This window comes from Euleptes europaea, chromosome 8 (assembly GCF_029931775.1).
Source record: "Euleptes europaea isolate rEulEur1 chromosome 8, rEulEur1.hap1, whole genome shotgun sequence".
NCBI lineage: Eukaryota > Metazoa > Chordata > Lepidosauria > Squamata > Sphaerodactylidae > Euleptes > Euleptes europaea.
The window spans coordinates 57,724,697-57,748,896 of NC_079319.1; the positions used below are offsets into that span (position 1 = coordinate 57,724,697).

The window sequence follows — 24,200 nt, forward strand, 5'->3', positions numbered from 1 at the left end:
CTTATCCTTCTGTTGGTGCTAAGAGAGTGATTCCATGAGGAGAAGAGATTGGTTTCCCCAGTCACTTAGTTCTTTCTTTGCCAACTGTATCTTTCTCCTTCAGAGGACCACATAGAAAATACTTTCCTGAAAATGCTCAGAAAATATGTTTCAAATATCATTACAGATTATGAACACCAACATGAAATGAAGAGACAGTCTGACTATTTTCAACTATCTCATTAAACATTACCATGACAAACAGAATGACCTTATCACCAATTCAAACTTTTATTTTGTCATAGTTACAATTCATTTTCAGGAATTTAAATAAATAAATGTAATAGCTTTCAGAACACGGTCAGCAGGGTGTACACTCAATAGGCACATCCTGAAGAGATTAACTCTAATCAGAAGAATTCTACTATATATTATAGGCTGTCGAATATCATTGCTAGGGAGTGCTGAATGAAGGTACTTTGCTTAAATAATTAACCATAAAAATGTTCTTACTCTTATTACAGCCCGGAATATATCAGTGGGAAAGTCAGGGGGGAAACAAGCTAACACAATTTAGCAATGCAATACAATTACTGGAATATTTTGGATTCCAAAGGTCCAATCCCTTTGAACCCCCACCCCCCAAGAAGAATAACGGTTGTAGTAGGCATTCTGAATATGGCTTCAATTCTTTCATGCTTTTCAAAGCAGATTATATTAAATGAGTGTTTTCTCAGTCATTTCAACAGGCTGTCATGGTTCAGACAATCCTCATCAAGGTTTGGAAATGTGCCATGGATTTACTCTTTCTCTGTTTCCCTCAAATACATGGCTTTCAATATCCTTTTTATCATTAACTTTGCTGTAATGCAAAAATTAACAAATTATGATTTGTATTTCCCCCCTTCCCTAAAACCACAGCAAACAATTGTGTGCTAGCCCAGCACTGTGTGTCAATTTTGAGTGCCATCTGATTTTAGCTTGGAATTCCTGGATTTTAAATTAGTATCATATTTATTGTCGAAGGCTTTCATGGTCAGAGTTCATTGGTTCTTGTAGGTTATCCGGGCTGTGTGACCATGGTCTTGGTATTTTCTTTCCTGACGTTTCGCCAGCAGCTGTGGCAGGCATCTTCAGAGGAGTAACACTGAAGGAGACACTGTCTTTCAGTGTTACTCCTCTGAAGATGCCTGCCACAGCTGCTGGCGAAACGTCAGGAAAGAAAATACCAAGACCACGGTCACACAGCCCGGATAACCTACAAGAACCAAAGTATCATATTTAATTTGAATGTTTTATTGTGTTTTTGACTTGATGGCACTTAACACACATACGTATTTAATTGTTTTTTGATATTTTGTTGATATTAGCCGCCCTGCGCCCGGCTTTGGCGGAATATAAGTCCAAATAAATAAATAAATAAATAAATAAATAAATAAATAAATAAATAAATAAATAAATAATATAGCTTTTCCTTTGCCTAGGATTATGCCCTGCACTGCAGTTCCCTAGTTTGTCTAGTATGTGAGTCCCCTTAAGGTGGTCAGGACATCTGGTTTACCCACATGAGCTACCAAACAAACAAACATTAAAAAAACCAGACTCACATTATTGTGCTCAGCTATAATGTTATCCAATGACACTGTCCCATTACTGGACAGTTTGGACAGTTAGAATCCCCACCAAGAATCCCATCCCAGCTCTATAAAGTAATGAAGACCGCCAGCAAAATATCTCCCATCCACCCAGAGAACTCTCCTCTCATTCATTATTTGGAAATGTTTCCAGGACCTCCTCACATTCAGATAAGGAGTTTTCATCATCAAAACTCCTGACACTCCTAAGGTCTGTGCAGCTGTAGGCAGATTTCATCTCAGCTCAAACGAGAGAATCATGTTTAATTGCTTTTAACCAAATTCCTTGATTATGTGTAACTTTGAATTACATGCTGCATTTAAAATATGCCTTCATCTCTCACTATCTCTGTACCCAAAAAAATATCAAATTAAAGGTCTCTAATTTCTCCCAATATCACTCCAAGTATGCACCTGTGTATTTACAGACTGGATCCCATACAAGGATTGGAAGGGTGCATATGTCCAGGCCATGTATATGTATTCTCCCCTGACATCCAGGGTAACACCTGTTAGCTCATCTGGATTCCCCTCCCCTTTCTCCAAGCTTGGGGAATAGAAATCTCATCAGTTCAAGCAGCAAATCCTATAACTGGTGACAGAATCTGTCCCCAAATTGGCCTCAGCATATTTGTACTGTGCTCTTACTATATATCCAGATATATATCCTATATATCCTTGCTTGTCTTAGCCCCTCCCTGGAAGTTCCTGCATATTTCTACTTTCATTTTTGAGTGCAGCCATGGAAGTTTTTTCCCATTCTTGACATATGTTACATGCCTCACCTCTTCACTTTCATTTCCCTCAGGTTTGCTTTCTGGATTATTGGCTGCAAAATGCTTGGTACTCCTGACTGAGGACTTGGATTTTTGCCTGGAAACTCTGCAGATAGGTAATTATAAACCCAACTTCTCTCTAACACTAACTCTTTGGCTACTTGTCTTCCCCTTTCTAAATATTGCATGTTTCAGAGTGTGGGGGAGCATTTGTAATAGTCATATCTTAACATGTGCGTTCTAGAGTTGACCGCTTGAGTGTACTACTTATTCCCATTGATAAAATACTCTGGGTTCTCCATACTGACAGTCTCAGTGCTTCTTCCAAATTTGCCCTGGGATCCTTGGCACTTTGCCAGAGATCTTTATAGTCTGTTGTGTATGTCATCATTGAGACTTGGCACAGCAGCAATCAAGAGGGGCTGGCCTGACATCGTTGCAGCAGCCAGAGCAGGAAAAAAGCCTCTCTAGGAATCCAGAATCTCTCAGCATGAAAGAAAATGAGGCAAGTTGACTGCCTGGCTTTCTGGGTTCTCAGAACATTTACAGTGTGGGAACTTTGCACCTCAAGTCTCACCCTTCTGGTGTGTGTGTGTGTGTTAAGTGCCGTCAAGTCGCTTCCGACTCATGGTGACCCTATGAATGAAAGTCCTCCAAAATGTCCTATCTTTGACAGCCTTGCTCAGATCTTGCAAACTGAAGGCTGTGGCTTCCTTTATTGAGTCAATCCATCTCTTGTTGGGTCTTCCTCTTTTCCTGCTGCCCTGAACTTTTCCTAGCATGACTGTCTTTTCCAGTGACTCTTGTCGTCTCATGACGTGACCAAAATACGACAGCCTCAGTTTAGTCATTTTTGCTTCTAGGGTCAGTTCAGCCTTGATTTGATCTATAACCCACTGATTTGTTTTATTGGCAGTCCAGTTACCCTTCTGGTAATCCTGTATTAATAAATGGGAATACGCCTGCAACTATTCCAAACTAGGGTGAAGCCCAGACTTACTGTGAGGTGCTTCCATAATTTGATAGTTTATGATAAGTGAGTTTTTTAAAAGAAGGCGAGATGGTCTGTACACGACACTCCCAGTGCATCATGTACGCTAATCAAAGATCACAATCAGATTTCAAGTTTCCATTTCATTGTAGTATAAGTGTAAATCACAGAATGACATCAAGCTTGTACACGCCTCAGTATTAGTCTGCATGACTGTTTCTGTGATTTCTTGTTTCTTAAGCAGCAGCAGCATCCCTGCCCCCATGCCACACGGCAAACTGGTTTTGAAATCCACTGGAGTTTCAGAAATTTGTGGCATGTCACGAGAGGTTGCTCAAATAAATAAATAAAAGATTTCACAGAAGGAGTGTGCAAGCTCTTCAACACGAACAGCATGCTTCTTTGGATCTCCGCCACTAAACATAACTAAGGGTAAAAAAAAAAGAATTTTTCACCCATAGCAAGATTGCTTACTGTATAATTGCAACTCTCTGGGTATGCTGATTAAAATCAAACATCTCCAATCTAAACACTTGTAGCATTTATCAAGTAATAAATTTGAACTGCCATGACCTTTTCTACGTAGAAAGGGTCTCCATGACCACTTCCAGAGAAAATTAAATGTAGTATATGGTTGTTCAGACATTTTGGATTAAGTCCTAAAACTCACCACTAAACATAATTTTTAAAAACTGCCAAATACAGATAAAACACAGGCAGGAAGCATCAATGTTTCTACGGCAGCTGTGACTGCTACCGCTGTGTTCAGGGCCAGAATATCCATTAGTTAATGTTTGAGGTTGCTTTATTAACATCCAGCTTTTAAATATTTCCTCTGGTATAGTATAAACATTGATGTACTGAGATAGCCTCTCAGATCTCAATGACACATGCACTAACAAGCTGCCCTGGTCAGAATTAAAATCCATTCTTTCAAGAGAGTAATAAATTCATGAACGTGCCATATGTTAGAAATTAAGTAATGTTTGGATTTGGGGGAATAATGTGAGAGCAAATGGGATAAACTGGCAGGGATGTCCCACAAGGACTGGAGAGGCCGAGGTTCAAATTCCTGTTCAGCTTTAAAATTCACTGAGCTTGGACCAGTCTCTCTCTCTCTCTTTTACACACACACTTGCTAATATTCTCACCCTAGCCTACCTCACAAGGTTGCTATAAGTATAAAATGGAAGAGAGAACTCCTCTTTGAACAAAGGATAAGACCAAAATGCAATAAACAGATCACAAAGTTAGGGATATAAACATTACTGTTTGGATTTCGTACTTTAATTATTGTTTGAATCAGCTGACCTGAGTCAATTTATTACTTATTTATTTTATTTAGTACATGTTTATCCTATTCTTCCTTCAAGGAGCCCAGGGTGGCATATATTATTCTCCCCTCCTTCATTATTTTATCCTCACACTCACAACAACCCTGTGAGGTGGGTTATGCAGAGATGAAAAGACTGGTTCAAGATCACCCAGAGAGCTTCATGACAGATTGGGGATCTGAACCTGCTCTCCCAGATTCTAGTCCAACACTAACTGTTATATCATAGGTGAGTTCATATGAGACTTATACTAATTGTCTTAACTTATAGAGCTTTTGCAGTTGGTTTGGTAAGCTTACAGCAGAGTTTTGTAGGCTTACAAATATTTCCTTCAAGTATCTGGATCATTCAAGTAAGATGAACTGCCTGCTTCAAAGGCTCTGTGAAGCTCTGTGAGTTTTCCTCCAGTCAGAAATCAGGGAACTTAATTTTAAATGAAACAGCTCTGACACATGATAATGCACCTAGGTTATCAAGTTTATTCATAAAAAATGAGCCATCCATTCTAAGAACAGTTTTGCATCTACTGTCCACTTAGAAACAGTTCATAAAATGTTAATATAAATCCAATTTACACAAATCCTTAAGAATTCTATGTGAAAACCTTTGAATTTGGAATGAAACAGAACTCTGTGAATTATCAAATTGCTTTAATAAAACTACTCACAAATTAGGATATAACATTTTTTGAAACCTATAGGTTTCAAAATTCAATAGAGAATTGTATGCCTGGTACAGAACTCTGCAGCGCAGCGATGACTGACATTCAAGCATTTCAACAGGCAGCAGACAATTTTCAACGGTTTTATATCAAGCCGAATGGCTCACATTTCCACTGTAGACAACTGGAGACCAAAATACACTTTGGACAGCAGTATGTTATTAATTGACACTAGTTAACCATTGATGTATTTCAAAGAAGAATAAAATTATTGTATGTGCTTTTTCAACACCTATCTTTTAAAATGATACGATGGATGTGCAAGAGGATGAAGAGCCAAATAATTCTTCAAAAGGTAAAAGGATATTTAAATCTAAGGCTGTCCCCCAAATAACTCCTGAAGGAACTTGACACAGGCACTGCTGTGTTTCCCCTCACAACCCTTTTTGTGCTGAAATGATAAGGAATGAAAATGATTAAGTGGATGTGATATTTCTGAAAGAGCGTAAAGGGCCTTGTATGCCAGCACCATGTGCAGCTCTGTTCGCCGATTCCTGACTCTCCTCCCAAATTTAGCAGCAATGCTGTAAATCAAAACTGGAGGAACCGTCTCCCAAACAGCACGCTGCATTAGCAGCCTCTAATGCATGTTAGTTTCAGAACCCAAATCAATTAAGGCCAACCATAGGATGCTGGGCATACATTAATGCCAAGCCTAACTACAATATTTATTAGTTCCACATCCTTGTTCAGAAGAACAGCTGCTGAAGGGCAAACCTTTTTAAAAAGCACTCTTTTGTAACTCATTAATATACTCCAGTTGTTGTTTTTTATAAATAGAACTTCAATACAGAAACATTTCAGTATTTTTACTTGATTTTTTTTAAAGTAATGCTGGCTAGGAACTTACCTACAATTTTAAACACTTGTGTGTCTCTGCTCAGGAAAGAGCCATACACATGCTTCTATATGCACTAGAAGAGATGCACTATCACCTCTGCAGAACAGAGTACAAATACTGCTAGAGTAATGAATCAAAATTTTAAGTTACATTTTAATTATAATTCACTAGAATTATATTTAAATTTTATAATTTTATTTGAGACTGAAATTGTGGCTATATTACTGCAAGAGCGCCATTGTGGTGTAGTGTTTAAAGTGTTGGACTAGGATCCGGGACACCCAGGTTTGAATCTCCATTCTACCCAGAAGCTTGCTGGGTGTCCTTGGGCCAGTCACATATTCGCAGCCTGACCTACCTCACAGGGTTGTTGTGAGGATAAAATGGAGGAGAGGACAATGATGTACGCTGCTTTTGGTCTCCATTGGGGAGAACCGTGGGGTTTAATCAAAGTAACAATAAATAATAATAAAATCCTGGGAATAACATTGAATCAATTTTTATGCTTATCACATTTCTGAAGAATATGACTCAATCTAATTTGATCCAACAGAAATATAATTTGCATAGTGAATGCTGGAGATGAGAAAACAGTGGCGTGTTTCAACAGGGAGGTGCAAACAGTTCAGTTGGGATAGTTGCATATTTTAAAAGCATACACTGCCAGTGCCGGATTTACGTATAAGTTAAACAAGCTATAGCTTAGGGCCTCATTCTCTTGGGCCCCCCCAAATTTTTTAAAGGAAATAATAATTATTTCACTATGAATATACTTCTTCTTAATTGTATTTCAGTTCAACAATTACTTTGATAAAATACATATTTTGTTATGTGCAAATGGCTTTAGATACCAATTAGGTCCATAAATTACCATATAGCATATATTCAACACAAAAAACAGCGACAATTTGTTGTTGACAAAGGACAGCTGGACATATAAAGGGCCCCATTACCTTCAATAGCTTAGGGCCTCATCAAACCTAAATCCAGCCCTGCACTGATCTATGCACTCCTGAAATTACTTTCTGGGTTCTAACCTGTTTAGCAGACACTTGAACTGACTCTTTCAGGAAGCTACCCATAAAATAAGGTATTCTAGTCTATATCTTATATTTACAACGATCAAAAATTGTGGTCAACATATTCAACATTCGTCTTTTTTAAATGTTAGTTCTGTTCCTGTTTCATCTTTGATTTTAAATACATTAACAACATTTAACATAATTTGCCTTGATATTACAGAAACTGAACCACACCTCTAAATAAAAACTGTCTACCCTATTAATTTTCAAGGGAGTAGAAAAGCAGGTAGTAGAGACCAGAAGAAGTAACTTTTCACAAATATATACACCTTTGGCCCAGAGATTTAGGTTAGAGGTGGATGGGGCCTTTAAAATTGGATGTATTAAGAATTCATCCTGAAGGATTATTTTAACGTGATTGTGTGAATATCCATTAAACCAACCAGGGGTGGTGGTGGGCAGAACAGGCACTCTGTGATTTACTACTTGTCTTCATTTTCCTTAACATCTGTCATTACCAAATGGTTTAGTGAAATGTTGTTTGGGTTTTTGTGTGTGAAATCATTAATGGTTGCAATTATCACAGAGCAAGTAATCACACAATGATCTATCCCATGTTGACGTTTTATCTGAGACTGCTTTCTCAACACCTAGACACGTTATACTTTCAGTGGGTCCAGAAGATTACAATCTCACTGTGACTTTAAAGTACAGTGTTAGTCACATTTCCAATAGTCTATAGTTTTAAATCATGAAAGCCTAAGGGAAATGGAAGATCTTACAGTGGCAATCCTGTTTGGCAGAACTGCCCCCAATATCCCAAAACACAGGGAAGGGTGAATTTGCAGAATAGAATAAGAAGGCTGAAGAAGTGGGTAGCAGCAATTACTGAACTCTTTCCCTGTTTGTGCCACATTCATGAAACTACGGCCATTTAGGCATGGCTGTTTCCACGCTGTCATCCCGCCGACTAATTCAGGGCTTGGTCTTGATTATGCATGCATTTTCCGACTGTCAGAGGTTGCCTCACTCTCCCCTTAGGTTTCCACACATTTTGCCTGGGTTTTCTGGATGCTGGCTAAACACGAATCCAGAAAACGTGGGTAAAATGTGCGGAAACGCTATGGGAGAGCAATGCGACCTCTGACGGTCAGAAAATGCATGCATACTCAAGGCAAAACCCTGAAGTAGTCAGCAGGGTTACTGTGAGAAACAGCCATGCATAAATGGCCTACTTGTGCCTAGAGTGGGGGTGGGGAGGACAAAATACACACACACATGCTGGCAAAAATTGACCAATAAATTGACTTTATTGATTACAGCTTTCTCAGGTCTTGGCACAGAACTGGTTGGGGTCAGTAGGTGCTGTTAATAGCCCAACTGCAGCGTGCCACTTATACCATCTTGGAGGTGGTCAGATTCATCTACCGGCTGCAGATGGCTACTTTTTGGATTTTAGTGTCATCGGGGGCATTATTGTCCTATTTATTAGATTGAGCTGGGCGATTTTAAATTGTATTTTAAAATGTTTTATTGGTTTTTTTTTTTACATTTTGGATCATGTAAGCCGCTCTGAGCCTGACCTTCGGTTGGGGAAGGAGGAGTAAAAATGCAATAAAATACATAAATAAACTGCTATCAGCACCTTCGCCAACTTGCCTGTTGGAGTAACTGAGGTCAGAGGTCAGAAGATGCAAGCATAATCAAAGCAAAGCCCCACAGTAATCAGGGGGGTGACCGCGAGGAAACAGCCATGCTTAAATGGCCTTAGCCTCTTTTTCTCTGTCAGGCCTAATACGAGATGCTATCCCATCTACCAAGAGGAAAAACAGCTGCAAGAAGTTGGTTTTTTGGGGAGAAAGAAAAGCCTAGGTGTGTGTGTGTGTGTGGGCGATGTGGCACTCCTTTTCTCAGTGGGTTTTGCCCCTCTACACACCTTGTTTATAGGAAAGCTGGCACACAAGTAACACTGCTCTAATGGATACGTTTGTCCCCAAAAAGCATGTGCAAGGAGCCGGCTTGACAAGAGTGACTAATGGAGAATAAGCATGCACTGGAAAACAAAATATTACCATTAACATCAACAGGTCTTAGAAGTTAAAGCTATCAGACAGCTACCATATCTTATCAGACAGATTTTCTTATTTCTTCATTTTCATTGTTTTATAAGAGAAAACCCTGGCTATTTTTCCATATAGCCTCAGGAAAGTTACCTTCATTCCAAGGCCTGTTCAGCAGCTAATACTACATCTGCATTCTGTCACATAAAAATGGCCATCTGTCCCCCATCAATATCTTAATTCTTGCTTGCAGCTGTGAAGTTAACTGTTCTCTCTTTTGCTTTTTTTCACCTTTTACACCTTTGAATCTCATTGTACTTCCCAAAGCCTGCAGTCTGGGCATTTCTCCAGATGAATCCACCTGCTTTAAACTGTCTAAGCCTTAATAAAAAGGGCCTGCAGACACACTTGCTCCGAGTGTGTAACCATGTAAGGGTGGTAATGAATTGGACAGAAGCCTAAGATCATGTAGCTCTTTCTTTATAATTCAGTACTAATTAAAAACATACTCTGCTCATTCCTGGGCAACATTACTTCTATCCCCTTTCCCCAGCTCCAACCAGTTCTCTCATGAACATTTTCTTTTGTTCTGGATGTACTTGTGGTTATATGAAGCATTATGAATGAAAACTTCCATATTCCCACTGAATATCCACCAGCGGGCTTGGGCATCATGTCTATGGACTATGGCCCTTCTCATGTCAGTGTCAAGTGCCGTCAAGTCGCTTCCCACTCGTGGCAACCCTATGAATCAACGTCCTCCAAAACGTCCTATCTTTCTCATATCCTCTATGCCCTTCTCATATCCTGTCACAATCCACAATGTGCTTCTGATCCAGAAAGGACAGCAAAGGAAAAGAATGGGGATCTTTGGATAAAGATCTCAGTGTATAAATTAGAAAACCTCTGCCAGTTGCATCACGTATGGGTTGAAAAGCCCATGTGCATGATCATCATGCATCACTTGAAAGTCAGGTTCGTGTATTTCGTACAAAGAAGAACATGCACTAAATGTTTAAATGTCTGGAGTGTGGTAATAATATAAAAGGAAATGTTTACATTGGCTTTCAGTAAACAGGATATCATTAATTGGGATTCTGGGGGGAGCGCAGTGTAGAGACATTTATACTGTTACAGAAAAGAGTGAAGGCTACACAAGTCCTCTACACAAAGTGTAGAAATTATGCATACTGCAAAATCAGTGGGGAGGGGGATGAAGAGAGAACTATTCCTCCCATTCTAATAATACTAGAACTTGGGGTCAGGTTACCTAATAAAATTGCTTGGTAGAAGGTTCAGGACAGCCAGAGAGAATATTTCTTCATATAGTGTCAATTATTATAAGGGCTTTGCTGCCCCAAAATGTGGCCATTTTTGCTTTCTTAAATGCCTTTGAAAGGGAACAAAATAAACTAGCAGTCAATAGACCCGGCAAGGGCAGTTGGCCGTGATGAGGAAGCAGAACTTTCTTGTCACTGCAGGCAGCAGCAGAGGCAATTGTCCTGCTTGTGAGTTTCCTTAGAGGCACCTTGTTGGCCGCTGTGACAAACAGGATGCAGGTAGGTAGTCAGTTGGTATAATCCAGAAGGGCTTTTATTATATTATAGACCCTCTATTTATATCACATTTTTAAATAGCCCGTTTCAATGAGCTGCTGCAATGAGACCACAGATCAGAACAAGCGGCATGCTTAACCCAGCACGTCACAGCAACAGCAGCTTAATTGTCTCAACTGTAACAGAGCTATTCTGTTTCTCTTGGGCAGTACAGCTTTGAGAGAAAACACAGAGGCCAGCAACTTCCCTTTAGTTTTATGGGCTGTTTATCAAACTAAGAAGTCAAGGAATATACTGCTGTAACATACTAACACACACTTTAAATGAGGAGTTTCGTCAAAGAACCTGGAGAACACTTCGCACACAAAAAGGTTTTTTCCCATTATTTGAAATAGCTCCATAGACACAATTATCCCATACTTTACCAGACCAAGGGATGGAAGGCGGCATGATAACCTGATTCCATCACAGTTAATTGTAAGATTGTATAAATTACTTGCAAAAACCTTAATTAATGACTAGTCTTTTAAAACTAAGCTTTATTGTAAAGTTATGATATATGCTTCTCTTGAACAATGTCCTGGCATTTCTTAATTTGTACATTGCTTGAGTTAGTCTATCTATGAAAAATTTAAGTCTATATACATCCTGGGGTTGCCAACCTCCAGCTACTAGCTGGAGATCTCCTGCTACGACAACTGATCTCCAGCCAACAGAGATCAGTTCACCAGGAGAAAATGGCTGCTTTAGCAATTGGACTCTATGGCATTGGAGTCCCTCCCCTCCCCAATCCCCGCCCTCCTCAGGCTCCACCCCAAAAACCTCCCGCTGGTGGCGAAGAGGGACCTGACAACCCTAATTCATCCTCTCACTCCTAACTGCATTGCTTGAGGGACCTCAAGAATAAAAAGCAAAACAGAAGCCCCAAGCTCTCTCATCTGAGCCACCATTTTCCATTTAATTCTACTTTGCAAACTGGGAAAATTTCAATTGTATGTAATTGTATGTGTCACTGTTAGTATTTTCAAATTTTAGGGATTGCCACACTAGGTAGGCCTCCTTCTCTACCTCTCAGAAGCCACCGAGGTCAATTTTGTGCTCTCATCCAGTACTGTGCTTGCTCTCCTTGCATAATCTACTGCCATCCATATTCTCTAACAGAACAATCCTAAACATATATACCCCTGATGCCATTGAAGTCAACAGGCTTAGAAAGGTGTAACACTAAGAACAGCAGCCCAAATGCTCACTCCAACTATAAATGGGGATGGGAAATCGCACAAATGGAGCTGTTAACCTTCATCTGAGAATTAAGGTAATTGTTAAAATAGATTAATGTCATTAGAACTTTATTCATTCTGTATTTAATGGGGCCCCAAGGTGGAAAGAAACAAATTATTAAAAAGGTAAACATGCACGCATACCATTTCTTCTCCTTCATACTGCTCGTTGTACAATCCAGAATCCTCTTGTGCTGCCTTCCGAATGATGTTTCTGCAGATGAGCCATATAGCCAGACTGGCAATGAACATACCAATATCAGGAACAAAAATTCTAATGGCATTGCCAGCATCTGCCCCTTTGACACTGAAGGGAATTAAAAGAGAGAGAAAATTAATGCCCGTTTTCATTCCAATATCCAAGTCTAGTGTGACAGTATTTTTAAATAGAAGGAATAACTTAAAAGAGTAAGTATTTATGCTTGTTCTCTGTTAGTATTTTGCACCTCAGTTATACCCATTCTCTGCTGTTTCTACTAGAATACTGATTGGAGAAGGACAAAACTAGTGCTATAGTACAAGAGCCAGCAAACACATTATCATTCTTATGCAAACAAGTGGTCCTGTTTTCAAGTGAGTACTCATGTGAGTAAAAAAGTATGAACTACATAGTGTTCCGCAAAGTCAGAAGTTAGTAGTTGATATTCCTCACTTTGTTCCACATAGTGGCACAGTTCAGGAGGCATATGTGACCCCCAACCTCACCAACCAACACAACCTCTCTCGGACCCAGAGGTGAAGACAGTCACTGGTTTGCCAGCCATCTTATCCCTGTTTCTTTTTTCAAGAGTCCTGACACTTTTACACACCTGGTCCCCACTCCCTTTCCCAGAGAAATCACCAAACAGGCAGCACACTTCCCTTTTCACCCCCCCCCCAATATCTCCCTGAGCTATTGGGTTAGGGAACTAAACACTGTTTCCCTTTTATGCTACTACCATGTATATATGTATCCAGGCCGAGGCCTAACTGATTTGAGTGTGCAGTTTCTTCCCTTGAGGGAATTCAATCTCAGGCAGCAAGGAATTAAGTTTTATTCAAAACATTAAGCAACACCGGAATGCTATGTGTGTGTGCAAAGTGCCTTCAAGTCGCAGCCAACTTATGGCGACCCCTTTTGGGGTTTTCATGGCAAGAGACTAACAGAGGTGGTTTGCCAGTGCCTTCCTCGGCACAGCAACCCTGGTATTCCTTGGTGGTCTCCCATCCAAATACTAACCAGGGCTGACCCTGCTTAGCTTCTGAGATCTGACAAGATCAGGCTAGCCTGGGCTATCCAAGTCAGGGCTCTGGAGTGCTATAGACACTAAATATGTTTCTCAACACTTGAACTTTTGATCCCTAACTCTCATCATCCTTCCAGTCCAGGAGGTCAGGGAAGTGGAGGGCCTTCTGGCTGAGGTTTCAGAGGTGTCCGGAGAAACCACAGTAATACAACAGCATATCATCTCCACTGAACCCTGCCAGGTGGCTCACATATCATAGTGCCCCATCCCAAGGAATCAGTGGGAAGTAGTCGAACAGGAGACCGAGATGTTGCAGCTGGGTGTTACTGAGCCCTCCTACAGTGCCCAAGAAAAATAAACACCCAGTGCTGTATCAAGTCTATGTAGAAAAACGGCAGCACACAGGCTCACAACAAATAAAACCAACCACAATTTTTAAGTTTCAATTCTTAACACTATAATTATTTACAATATTTACAACCACATTCAAACAATACACTCACAGGTGTTTCAAAAACAATATTCAAACATCTATACGTAGAACAGAAGCGAAAAGGGACCAAAGCACTTGCAGTTCCCAATACAATGGTGAAGAATAATAAAGCTGTGGCAGGGCGCAGACGATTCGGCAAATAAGTCACAGTGTGATCATAAAGGAGCATCCAGAACTCACAGAACTTCACCATTGTATTGGGAACTGCAACTGCTTTGGTCCCTTTTCGCTTCCGTTCTGCGTATAGATTTTTGAATATCGTTTTTGAAACACCTGTGAGTGTATTGTTTGAATGAGGTTGTAAATATTGTAAATAATTATAGTGTTAAGAATTGAAACTTAAAAATTGTGGTTGATTTTATTTGTTGTGAGCCTGTGTGCTGCCGTTTTCCTACATACTCCTGCAGTGCCCGGCATACTCCCATTGTGCTGGTGCCAAAATCTGATAGCAGCACTAGGTTCTCCATTGAGTTGACCAAAGTTGTCCATTTCAATGCCTACCCCATGCCACAGGCTGGCATTCTAATAGATCAGCTGGGGGCAACCTGGTTCCTAACAGCCATCGACCTAGCTAAAGGCTATTAACAGGTTCCAGTAATCCCTGAAGACCGAGAAAAGACTTCCTTGGCAATCCCATAGGGCCCACTCCAATTCAGGAAGATGCTCCTTGGATTACATGGGGCAGCAGTAACATTCTAGCGGTTAGTCAACAACGTGTTGGCAGGATGTTGCACCTACTTATGTCAACAACATCATCTTCTTCATCATCTTCTTCAGCCCCAACCAGGACCTCTGTCACCTAGAGATGGCGATGAAAGCCCTGGACCAAGCACAGCTCAAGGTCAATCTGGCCAAGAGTAAGCTGGCTTCTGGGAGCTGTGATACCTGGGGTTTGTAGTGGGGGATGGCCAAGTGCAGCGTTTGCTGGAGAAAGGCACCACCCTGAAGGAATACCCACTTCCCCAGACTGAGTGGCAGGTATGGAGGTTCCTGAGGCTGCTGGGCTACTATAGAGGGTTTATAACTCATTGCGCCTCCCAAGCGGTGCCACAATTGGACTGTCTGCAAAAGGACCAGCTGAACCATGTCCAGTGGACCTTAGAAATGCAGAAGACTGTCTATTCCCTTCTATCAGCCCTGCCATGGAGAACAGCCCTTTACAACCCCAATTTCGACCAGCTGTTTATCCTCCAGACTGATGCATCAGAAACCAGACTTAGAGCCATCCTCTCCCAGGACTAGGATGGCCAGTGTTTTCCTGAGCCAAAACTCGTTATGCCACATTGGAGAGGGGGCCCTTGGCTGTCAAGTGGGCCTTTGGGGCACTACAATACTACCTTTCCAATAACCACTTGGGGCTTGAACAGATGAAGGACCATGATGACCAAGTACTGAGGTAGTACCTGTCCCTCTCTCCCTTCAGGTTCACAGTGAGGTATTGAGCAGGAAAGAACCACCTCAGTATACACTGCCTGTCATGCCTCTTCAAGCCACCAGCCCTGTTGACACCCAGAGGCTGTGTTTGTCCGGAGGCGGCATCTCTGCCCCCACACTTACCCAATCAGAGGTGGCCTGGGGCTAGCTGCAGCAAGAAGGGCCCTGCAGGATCTGGCAGCCAGGTCCAGGGGCCTGGCAAGAGGGCAGTGTAATTGCTGTAGTATCCAGGTTACATGCTCTCAACAACTGGCCATGACCAGGGGTCTAATCACAGCATTCTGCAGTAGCTTCAGCTTCTGAACTCTTCAAGGGTAGCCTCAAGTAGAGTGAGCATTGCAACAATCTAGTCTAGATATAACTAAAGCACTGCTATGCTGGCATTTGTTTCTCCAGTTGTTGTTAGTGCTGCTTCTGTGAGTACATATGAATGCAGTCTTACACTAGCATTAGCTGTGAACATAGTAGCCAGCTGGCACAGATGGCACAAACAACGATGTGTAAGATCAGAATCCCTGCCCTGTTCTGAGTGAAGTCCTTTGAGGTTAAAAAGTGAAGGAATCACTATTTTTTTCTTTCAAGTGTATTAGATCTGCTAATGGAAGTACTGAATTACTTTTACAAAAGGATTCAAGGTACCATTTTCAAAGTGGAAGCCTAATATTTTAAAATGAACAGCAACACAAAGTTGTTCTGAATTTTACAGCGGTTCTCACTTTTCAAAACAATGATAAAGAGGGAAGATTCAAAAGGAAAACTTTGCCAGCCAGCTCAATCTGTTGATTTTTCAAATTACTTGAACTATCTTAGTTCATCTCAAACATGTACTTTGTAATTGAGAGTTCAAAAATATATGCACATAAAATGCTGAACCTGCAGAGCTTTAAAACTTCAGTTTTCACTCTTCCAACATCATGGCAAACTCTAATTAAAGGTAGGTTTGTGGGCATCAGGAATGATTATTTGCTATGACATCCAACTGCAAGCACTTCAGTAAAGTGGGGTATTTTTCTCCTGACAAGCCTGGATTCTAATCCTTGGTTGTATCCTGGATGAGCCACATGGCCTGTTGGGGGTAAAGCAATTTGCTGAGGCGCCTGAATGGAGACCTCTTGGCAAACTGGAGCCGAATCAAAAAAGGAAGTGTTCAATCAGGCTCCACAGATGGGAGGAGGAGGAAGAGGAATGTGGGAGGGGTGAGCAAAGCATGAGGGCATGGCAAACAGGCTGCGATTGTGCCTGATGCTGACAACCTTCTGTTTAATTAGAGTTTGTCGTGACATCTGAATGCAGGTACTGTTTAACAAACAGGAAGTCTGATTGGAAGAACCACTCTTCTTCTGGCAAGTGAATTAACTGCAAAACATGATGGGCCTCCAAACAGAATGAATCACTTACTATTTCACCCAAACGAGTCATCAGATAGATGCTTTGTTTCCAAATCTCTAGTTTTGAAAAAGGGTTTTACTAAGTCTGCTTTTCCTGGTGTTCCATTCATTTCTCATTTGATGCTGCTGGATGGCATCAGCGAGCCATTCCCAGAACAGAATGCAAGTAAGGAAAAAAAATTGTTCCAAATAAGATGGTCCCTAAGGTGATGTAGCAACAAAAATTCTTACTACGATCTACTCATCAGACCCATAAGGTCTGGAATCCATGCCCTATGAGGAGAGACTTAGGGAGTTGGGTTTACTTAGTTTGGAGAAGAGAAGGTTGAGGGGAGACATGATAGCCATGTTTAAATATTTGAAGGGATGTCATGTTGATGAGGGAACTAGCTTGTTCTCTGTTGCTTCAGAGACTAGGACACGGAGTAATGGATTTAAACTAAGAGAAAAGCGATTCCACCTAAACATTAGGAAGAACTTTCTGACAGTGAGGGCTGTTCGATGGTGGAACGCACTGCCTCGGAGGGTGGTGGAGTCCCTGCCTTTGGAGGTCTTTAAGCAGAGGCTGGAGGGCCATATGTCGGGAGTGCTTTGATTGTGGGATCCTGCATGGTGAGGGGAGTGTTGGGGTCACTGGAGATGTGGTGGGGCAGGTAGTTGTTAATTTCCTGCATTGGGTAGGGGGTTGGACTAGATGACCCTTCCAACTCTATGATTCTATGATTCTATAATTCCCAACCATTATCTTGGTGAGCAATATATATTCCCTGGCACCAAAACTGTCAGCTTGGAAAAAACATTTGTGGATATCATTTGGTTGCGAAGGAGCTAAGCTTGTTTGATCACAAAACTAAATTATATTGGAGAATCACTAACACCATGGTCCTAAGGTGTGTTTTTCTAAAGACCTCCTGAATTGCAGAAAATACAAACCAAGGAGATATCCCCAAAATATTTTGACTTTAGTCTCCATGCTGAGTAGGTACAAGAAATCTCAACAAAGCCCTGTGTATCCTTTCCCAGTAATCCCTCAAATCAGAGGATGATAGAATTGCATACTCATGGTGCTTTTAAAGCCTCCTCCCCAGTGACATCAGGGATGGAGGGGGAAATTGTTGAATGAAGGGGAGTCTCAGCCTCTCTCTGTTGCTGGCGTTCTGGTCTTCAAAGTTCATAGACTTCGCTGGAAGACTGTTGGAGCAAATCCTCAAGAGCAGAGAGGAACTGAACCCCAAAATGGATAATTTGAGCATCTGTAAACATGTGCGACTGATTCCAAGTGACAGATTGTAGTCAAAATTGTAGTTAATTTTTATAGTTCAATAGATGTCCAGTTTCTATCTGACCAAGATAAAGTTCTTAACTGTTATCCAAAATTATATTTCTCTAAAAATTAACCTTACTGTTCAAAATTCTCTCCGATTATTTTATTGTGAACAGGATTGATTTAGTTGAGAGAGTAAGGATCCTTATGACAAATTTACCCTTGCTGTTGGTGAGATGGGCTGAAGGAGATCAGTAATTAACTCACATAAACATATATTACATTCTGCTGGACTAGTGAAGTCTATTTATTAAATCAGTTTACAAAAAATTCAAGCCAATGTGGCCAAGAGTCTAGAAGCCTCTTCCACTAGTCAAGCGAAAGGAGTATTCTAGAAGTACTCATGCCTTTAGCGGTGCCATTAAAGATGGTGAATGAATACAAAACTCCATCTAATCCTACCTTTACATCAGGAGGTAAGGTCTGTACCTCTCCTGAATACTACTGAGCCATTTCCCCCTCCTCTTTCACCAGCTATTTGACACATTTAGAAGAGAGTTCATCAACTTTTTACCTTTTGGTGACAGATTTGCAAGAGTCAAGTTGCTGGCAAAAAACCCACCAGCTTGGCCTGTTTTGTTACCTGCTACAGACATTGCCCAATAACTTTCAAGAATGGCTCTCGCGAGATCAGGAAAGGCAAAGGTGGGGAAAGAAGAAACAGGCAGCTGGAAAAGTATACCCTCCCTCAGGAAACATATTGGTAGACAGAAGCAGACAAGATAAATATGCCATAGATATAGTCAATGGGGCATCTAAATGAACCTAGTAGAAGCTTGGAGTGTGGGAAGAAGAAGAAAAAGGGGGAAAGAGGAATGCAGACTGAAAAACAGAACTCAGAAACTTCATCTCAAGAGCTGGAAGCCAGAGTTCAGATTCAGAAGCCAACTAGAAAGCAGAGAAATACATTGGCGGTACAACAGCCCTTGGGCTGGGGAATAAGGAAGGTGACAACGGGTATTCCTGCTTTAAATAAGGCTAGACAAAGTCTGGGAAGAAAATACTACAGAGGAGAAGGAGCACAAAGCCAAGTGCAGCAAGTCCTCCTGGAGCAGGAAGTCCTCCAGTAAAATGAACCTCTTTGACTGGCCTTGCCTATACTTACCTACATGAATAGAGCTTACTTATTTATCTGTTGGAATGCTCCTTTGTCTTTGTGCCCAAGATTGAAAAGATAAGCAGGAAAAATAATGTACAGGGTTTATCACTACCACAACCCCCCACTGTAACTTCATGCTCTATATATTTCCCAAGGTACAAGTGGAGAGCACATGATACAACAACTTTGCTGAAACTAACCAAATATGGGTCTGGTCAGCGCCTGGATTCAAGACCTCCTGGGAATCCTACATACGTTGCCTTAATTTACACAATGGAAGAAAGCTGTATTATAAAATACAACGAATTAAAAAGTTTGATTCCCTTGTGCCACTGATTCCAAGTGACAGATTGTAGTCACTTTGCAGGAGGAAAGTTTGCAAAAGGAAACCCCAGAAAGTTAACAGATTTCGAATCCATAATAACTAAATTCAAAGACCATTTACTGACTAGTATATATCAGCTTGTTTTGACATATGATACAGAAACAGAACAAGTGAAAACCTGTATGGTCAAATGGATGCAGAATTTTGGAGAGGTGGCCCCGATGAAGCAGTGGGAATTACTCTGGACAACGGAGATAAAATTTACCTCTTCACAAATTATTAGGGAGAACTGGTACAAGATGTTTTATAGATGGTATCTTTCACCTAACGACCTTAAGAAGATGTATAAAACAGATCAAGATAAATGCTGGAAATGCTCAGACACAGAAGGAACTTTTTTTCATCAGTGGTGGACTTGTACCAAAAGCCAAAAGTGTTGGCGAATGATTCACCAACAACTACAGAAAATGCTTCGGCCGAACTTTGAACTAGAACCTAAATACATGTTGTTGGGCATGATCCCCCCCCCCTCAACTGAACTCTACCCATAAAGAGCTCTAGCAATATGCAGCTTCAGCCGCCAGAATTGTATATGCCAAATACTGAAAATCTAATACAACTCCCGATATCAAAGAGTGGAATAACAAACTTTCCGTCTTTGCATTGATGGCTAAACTAACACAACTGGTTAATATGAAATCAACAGATGAATTTATGCTGTAATGGCAGCCTTTTTATGATTATTATGATTACTATTTAGGTAGCAAACAAACAATTTAATAAGGTTGAAGGCAATTTATATGAGAATTCATAGAGATATATAAGATATGCATATGCTTAAGATTTAATAGAAGCCATGATATTAGATTTTCTTAAGTTTAGCTAATGTGGAGGCTCAGAGGACAAAATATTTCTTCTCTTTTTAGAGAATCTTAAGATGCAGTAATGTTTAGGACGAATGATAGAATATCTGGTAATATCTTTTCTTTACCTTTTAAATTTAAACTATGTGGAAGCTTGGAGCATGATGTATCTTTTATTTTACCTTCTCCCCTCCCTTTTTTCCCTCCTGTATCCCTCTTAAATAAAATTAAAAGGAAAAAAACGTTTGACTCCAAGATAATCTAGGTAATGCCACCCAAAAAAGAAGAAGCAAGAAAAATAAAATGACACATCATCATGACATACAGTACTAAGGCTTTTCACAGACCATGGATTGCTTGAACACATTATAACAAGCAGATAGCTATTTCTGCATTAACACAGAACATGTTTAATCAGCTGAAGTAAAATATCAGGGAAGTATAAATGCATAGCTTATTTAAAAATCTGGTGCAGACCCAAGCAAGCATAAAAATTTCAAATCTCCTAAAGAATGTGTAAATCAATAGTGATTAACCTACTTGAAAACTAAATGCACATCCAATTCTCCGCACAGCTACATTGCGAACTTGAACAAAAATCTGTTTGGCAAAAGTGCTCACCCACATATCAACCAAACATGTGCCAAATGTTTGCTTTCCAAACATCATTATGTAGAATACTGCTATTTAACAACTTGAATGCACGTGCCAAGGTTGGCAGCCTCATTACTGACATAAAGCATGCAACATTTATAGGGCTGTGCTGCACACAAAAAACAGACCTGAGCCAAATTTAAATATGGACACTCCCCTTGATTTCTCACGCCTCATACTATTTCTCATGCCTCATTTGTTTTCCTATTCTGGCCAAACCAGGTGTTCATTGCAATGTGTGTGTGTGTGTGTGTGTGTGTGTGTGTGTGTGTGTGTGTGTGTAAAGTACCGTCAAGTCGCAGCCGACTTATGGCGACCCCTTTTGGGGTTTTCAAGGCAAGAGACTAACAGAGGTGGTTTGCCATCACCTTCCTCTTCTTAGTGACCCTGGTATTCCTTGTGTAATGCCTGAAATCATTATATTCTTTGGGAAATGTATTAGAAATGGATTCTTTGATTTGAAATATATTCTTTGTAATCAATAAAGTATAATCTGCACTTATGAATATGCCAGACTCAGCATATAAGAGTTGGCATCCATTATAAAGTCACACCAAGCACACATATGTTAAAGGCCTTGAGTATAAGAGGCCCAGCTTTGCTTGTTAGAAGTTAATTAAAGAAGCTATAGAAGATCTTAGTATGCTCTCATAAGCTGGGGCCCCCCTTCCCTCTCCGGGCCAGCTAGGAACACTCCCTTAGTTAGCCTTGGCAAGTGCGAGGATCCAAGATAAGAACTTCAGTAGCTTAGGATCAAAACATAGCAGCACCTGACACTGAAAACTCTTCTTGCTCATCAGTGGACATGAGATCATAACTTTCTCTGCAACGCCTTCAATGCTGTTATAGGCTATTCTAATTTAGAGGTCCCAAGTATTGGGCAGTTGGGTCTTACGTGTGTATTACGCCTCTGTAACCACCCATTATCGAAGTCTATATCCATGCTTGCAACCCTTTGATGTAGGTGGAAATTGCTCTGTGCTTTAGGCAATTTTCACCAGGCTTTTTGTGTATTGGCCAATAAAAACAAACTGCTTTGAATCATCAACTTCCGACTGTTTTATTGTGATTGAATATTGATACGATGAGACAGGCTTATCACTTGTTGGTCTTTCATCCAAGTACTAACCAGGGCCGAGTTCACCTAGGAGTAAAAATTCATCTAGCACACGCTGAACAATGAGTGCCCTGGCACGACAATCCTGGAAGAGACTGAGGTTCTTCCTAGACAACATTTGTATCTGTGCAAAAAGAATAATTAATTTCTCCTGTGCCAGCAGTGTGCCTGATGCTTTAAAAATACAGAACTGAAAACAAGGCAGAGGGAGGTCAGGAGGACTGAGGAGAAAGCTAGAACAGTTATATGTCATAATTGCAAAAATTATAACACTGTTAAGGGGGGGGAATCCTAAGAGGTTATATAATCTTGGGAGAAAAGGAGGAGCAGAAAAGAAGGGAACACATTTTAAGAGATTTGAAAGAAATTGTGATGAGGCATTCCTGATGTAATCTAGAACAAAGTTCCAAGACCAGAAATGGGGACAAACATGATAAAAAGAGCTACAGTTGAAAGAAGAAGACAACACCAACCTCATAGATATCTGGGAGGAGGTTAGACCTCTGAAAGAAAAGAGCAGAGGACATGGGAGCAGCACAGAGAACATCCAAGTCTTGAAGAAGGCCACAGATGAAAGCAGTGAAAAGTGTGTTTCTACTGAGATTTATAACCTAGGCAGTGCCAGCTTTTTCAAAGTTATGAGCAGCAGTTTATATCAGAAGCAGTTAGCGGCTTGGACTAGGTTGAAAAGGAGATACTTGTCCAGAGTCTCTTGATGTTGGATCTTATCTGAACTCTTTTATCTGCTAAGAAGATATTTATTCTTGTTGTACTGTTCACACACACACACAGAGAGAGAGAGAGAGAGAGAGAGGATGTAGGCCTTGTATGAGGAGGGTTGTCAGCGCTCAATAGCCTGGATCTTAGCCAAGGAGAGCCCAATCTCTGCAGATGAAAGGTCCCCGAGACCAGGGGCCCAACAGTGTGGAACTCAGAGAAGCAGCAGACAGGGCATGCTAGACCAGCCAGAGCAGCCTGAAGACAGATCCGTGACCTCCACCCCCACTGGTCCATCTTAAACTGACGTAGCATAATGTGGCGCTCCATGCCTTGAAGAGTGATGTCATGCAATGCCAGGGCCCCTCCCAGAGCGGTCGCAGCATGAGGCAGAAAATGTTCGCTGCTGTGGAAAGCTCCCAAAAAGGCCAGAGTGAGAGCTGCCCAGAAAAGAGTAGCCTCAAAGGCCGACCAGCAAATGCAGGGAGGCTGGTGCAGTAAACCAGTGAGAACCTGCACAGTGATGGGCTTTAGAGTGTCTGGAACAGGGTGGGAACCCGCTCCCATTCCTTGATGGCCTGTCTTGCCATAAAGGAGCTGCATGGGTTAGAGAACCCAAGAGCCTTGCTGTAAAACACAATGGCTGCCAGGTGAATACCCATAGTTTGGGCACAAGGCCCTGCTCCAGGAGCGCTGCTACGTCATGCAGGAACAGAGCCTCAGAGGCCAGCCAGTTGCCTCCTCCCCATTAGCTGCTGAGAAAGACAGGAACGCTGGGGTGGCACAGGCATAGGACCACTGTGTGGATGGAGCAATGAACTTGAACGCTCCCTAGAATCATAGAATCACAGAGTTGGAAAGGGCCATACAGGCCATCTAGTCCAACCCCCTGATAGAGCATTCCTGACAAGTGTTTGGGGCTGGCACTAGTTCTGGTCAGAGGCTGGAAAAAGTTGAGCTCAAACAAAATCAAAACTGCGTTTAAAATTCCCTTTAGTGAAATATCTGGTAATCTCTGGCTGCAACCTCACAATCAGAACAGCAATTAACACAGAAGTGGTTTTCTCTGGGAATGAACATGTATGGGTCTTGCAGAGAGCTGTTAGCATAAGACAAATATTCTGAATTAGATTAGTGCTAAATGAGGTGATATAGAAGTGTAAATGAAATATAAATTATTCCATAATACACACACATCTAACGCAATACAGTAGTGTTTTGCTCAGAAGCCTCACTCGTATTACTCATCCACTGTATTCTAAAAAGAAACAATAATCATTATATTTTATATGCTGATTGTTCTTTTGAAACCTTTCATGAATAAATTATTAAGAACAACAAAATTAAAAAGACGGAATAACTGCAA

General features: G+C 41.0%; 1 protein-coding gene across 1 annotated transcript in view; it reads right to left on the minus strand.

Annotated features, from left to right (window-relative positions):
• Nucleotides 1-24,200, minus strand: part of PIEZO2 (piezo type mechanosensitive ion channel component 2) — a 309,479-nt gene that overhangs the window by 127,065 nt on the left and 158,214 nt on the right. The window contains exon 5 of the mRNA XM_056854258.1: nt 12,339-12,501. Coding sequence (XP_056710236.1) covers nt 12,339-12,501 — 163 coding nt within the window. The remainder of the gene's footprint in view (nt 1-12,338; nt 12,502-24,200) is intronic.